The 3,027-nt window shown below is 37.4% G+C and overlaps 1 protein-coding gene across 3 annotated transcripts; it reads left to right on the top strand.

Moving 5' to 3' along the window:
• Positions 1–94: 94 nt before the first annotated feature.
• On the top strand, positions 95–1,372 carry LOC112459278. 3 transcript variants are annotated; one of them, XM_025023318.1, is made up of 4 exons: positions 570–586; positions 739–785; positions 863–1,008; positions 1,123–1,372. In XM_025023318.1, exons 3-4 carry the CDS (start codon positions 873–875, stop codon positions 1,332–1,334), a joined length of 348 nt encoding a protein of 115 aa, XP_024879086.1. In that variant the 5' UTR covers positions 570–586; positions 739–785; positions 863–872; the 3' UTR covers positions 1,335–1,372. The 3 variants fall into 3 exon arrangements, with proteins under 3 accessions (XP_024879085.1, XP_024879086.1, XP_024879087.1); XM_025023319.1 differs by having other exon boundaries at positions 571–586; positions 739–780; XM_025023317.1 differs by lacking the exons at positions 570–586; positions 739–785 and adding an exon at positions 95–480.
• The last annotated feature ends 1,655 nt before the right edge of the window (positions 1,373–3,027 follow it).

Genomic DNA, 3,027 nt, shown 5'->3' with positions numbered 1-3,027 from the left:
CACAAAATTTCTTGTCGAGTAATCTCACGTGAAATATCCCGCACTTTTACTATGGTGAAACTTACCCAATCAAGAAAATGCTCACTTTTGTCATTTTCACTAGGTTTCGAGTAGGGATCCTCAAGAGAGGGATCGGACTAAGCGGGTATCGTTTTCTATTGGTCGGCGACCATTGGTTTCAAAACCGGAAACAGAGAGAGAAAGAGCGAGCGAGTAAGAGAGATAGAGCCATACACACACGCGTGCGCGTGACCGTAAATCGCAACGAAACGAGGAGAGGAGAGCGAGTAAACAGAAAACCGCGTCGTCACGGTATACCCTGTCGTCGTCGCCGTCGTCGTCGTCGTCATCGTTATCGTCGTCGTCGTCATCGTCGTCATCGTCGTCGTCGTCGTCGTCGTCGTCGTCGTCAACCTACGACGCAGCATTCTCCTTTGGCGTCAACGATCGGAGAAGGACGAGGACAAGTTAGTCGTGTAGGTTAGTACGCCAGCGAAACGATAATTAGTTAAGGAACTTTACGGTGCCCTTGCCTCGTCTATGAGTGGCTGATGCGTTCAGCCGATACTCCGCTAGCCTAGCAATCGTGAGCAGTCGCTCGTTTCCTCTCCTTTTAATCCATTGGGTCAAAGGAGAGGAAACGAGTGAAAACGAGCGACTGCTCACGATTGCTAGGCTAGCGGAGTATCGGCTGAACGCACCCATTATTTCACGTGAAACGTTGCTCTGTTTCTGAAGGGCTATTAGGCTATTCTCATCTACGCGCCTGACGAAAGAACGGTGGTGTACGATTTAGAAAGCTGCCTGTCATTTTCCACATAACATATATAATTATTTATAAATACGTAAATTTTATTTACAGAAAAAGAAATATGACGGGTTGCAGTGCAGATTACTGTACGAACTCATCGAGCAAAGGCTTCCAAATGTGTAGATTCCCACGAGAAGAGAAAAGAAGAAAAGTATTGTGCAGACTGGGTTCTTGGAGTGAGTTCGACATTGTGTTCAGTAAGTACAAACATAATATATTTATTTGACTAATAAGACTTCTTTTGAAACCAGTATTTAATTTTTCTTCTGCGACCAAGTGTCAGTTTTCTATTTCAAAAAATTTATGTGCAGGTGATGTTCACAACAATTCAGAAGAAATTCAGGAAACTGAAGGAAGTATTGAAGAACTGAAGGAAAAAACGCCTTTCGAAGAAACACTTGAACAACGATTTAATAGATTACAAAAATTATATGACAAATCGGAAAAATCTAGGATAGCTTTGAAAAAGAGTCTTATTGCAGCCAATAAACGGAATAAAAAATTACAACTTGTATACATGTAAAATTACAATTTGTCATCAATATATATTTTTTACGAATCATTAAATATTTTTTACAAAAGGAACTCTTGCGCACCAATTACCACTGAAAGAATTTGTTTATATTTTATTATTTGTAAATAAACTATAACTGTAAGAATTACTGTACAACATTTTCGGTATTTAAATATGAAATATTTTATTTTTCTCATTGTATAAGAATAATTCACTCATAAAAAAGTCATGTAAGGTTTCATTGTTGACATTTTTCCGCGATGCTGATTGCTTTTTTCGTAAACATCTATCATTACTTATTTTGACAGTTTGTGTATTAATTCGTTAATAGTATAATGTAATAGGAATTGTATAATTAAAGCTAAATAACATGCGCGTGGCGCGTGTCTGTCATGTCTAATTATATAAAATATACACATTTGCATTAAAACACGTTTGAGTTTTGCCGCTGAATATACCACTTCCGGTTTTGAGACAAATGGCGACGGTTAGTCCGATCCCTCTCTGGAGGATCCCTAGTTTCGAGATATGTACTACACAATCGACCCCCTGAAGGAGAGCTCACTTCTCTCCGATTTCAATGAAATTAGGCTCAATTCGTGCGTTTTCGCTTAAAACGACCGAATCTGACAGAAAAAAGCGTCGCTCTGCCCCGCGACACGAGATATTAATGCTAGGTCTACAATGCGAGTTGTAAAGTCGTGAGTCGTAAGAATTGACCAATCACAGTCGATTATTCTTCTCAAATTCGATTGTGATTGGTCCATTTCCTACGACTCACGACCCACGACTCGCATTGTAGACCCTGCATAAGCCTTAAGGGGGGAAACTCATGTCTTTGACCCTTTTTTTTGATAAATTTTTGTAAAGAACTGAGAGTATTTATTGAATCCTAATAAAATACATGATAATTTTGCCGATCAAATGTACAAGAAAAAATGTTTTTATAGTAGAAAAAATACAAAGTGCAGCTGCTCGAAGTTGTCGTCTAGATTTTGCGCGGGAGAATGCCCAGGTCCTTGTAATGAACTGAAATCAATGAACCAAAAATTTTTCGTTAAATTATGATCCTCCGATGCGCATGAACCTAAATTTAGCAAAAAAAAGAAATGAAAAATAGAGGACGTTTTAACAAAATTTAAAATTGTGAAATTTTTTTAAAACGTTTTTTATTTTTCAATTTCTTTTTTTTTTGCTAAATTTAGGTTCATGCGCATCGGAGGATCATAATTTAACGAAAAAATTTTGGTTTGTTGATTTCAGTTCATTACAAGAACCTGAGCATTCTCCCGCGCAAAATCTAGACGACAACTTCGAGCAGCTGCAGCGCCGCCATTTTGTATTTTTTCTACTATAAAAAAATTTTTTCTTGTACATTTGATCGTTAACATTATCATGTCTTTTATTAGGATTCAATAAATACTCTCAGTTCTTTATAAAATATTATCAAAAAAAGGGTCAAAGACATGAGTCTCCCCCCTTAAGAAATTGTTCAATTACAGTTGAATTTGAGGAGAATAATAATTGACTGTGATTGGTGATTCTTAGAGCTTAAGGCTTAAAACACCTATTGTAGACGGGCACTAAACGTTAAATTTGACAGGAATCAGGTTATGAAGAAATTGACCAATCACAATCGAGTATTCTTCTCACATTCCACTATGATTGGTCAATTTCTTATGGCTTAGAACACCTATTATAG

Source organism: Temnothorax curvispinosus, unplaced genomic scaffold, assembly GCF_003070985.1.
Source record: "Temnothorax curvispinosus isolate PA1 unplaced genomic scaffold, ASM307098v1 QBEX01009671.1, whole genome shotgun sequence".
In the NCBI taxonomy this organism is placed as follows: Eukaryota; Metazoa; Arthropoda; class Insecta; order Hymenoptera; family Formicidae; genus Temnothorax; species Temnothorax curvispinosus.
The sequence above is the reverse complement of the archived record's forward strand: the minus strand, read 5'-3'. Positions and strand labels throughout refer to the sequence as shown.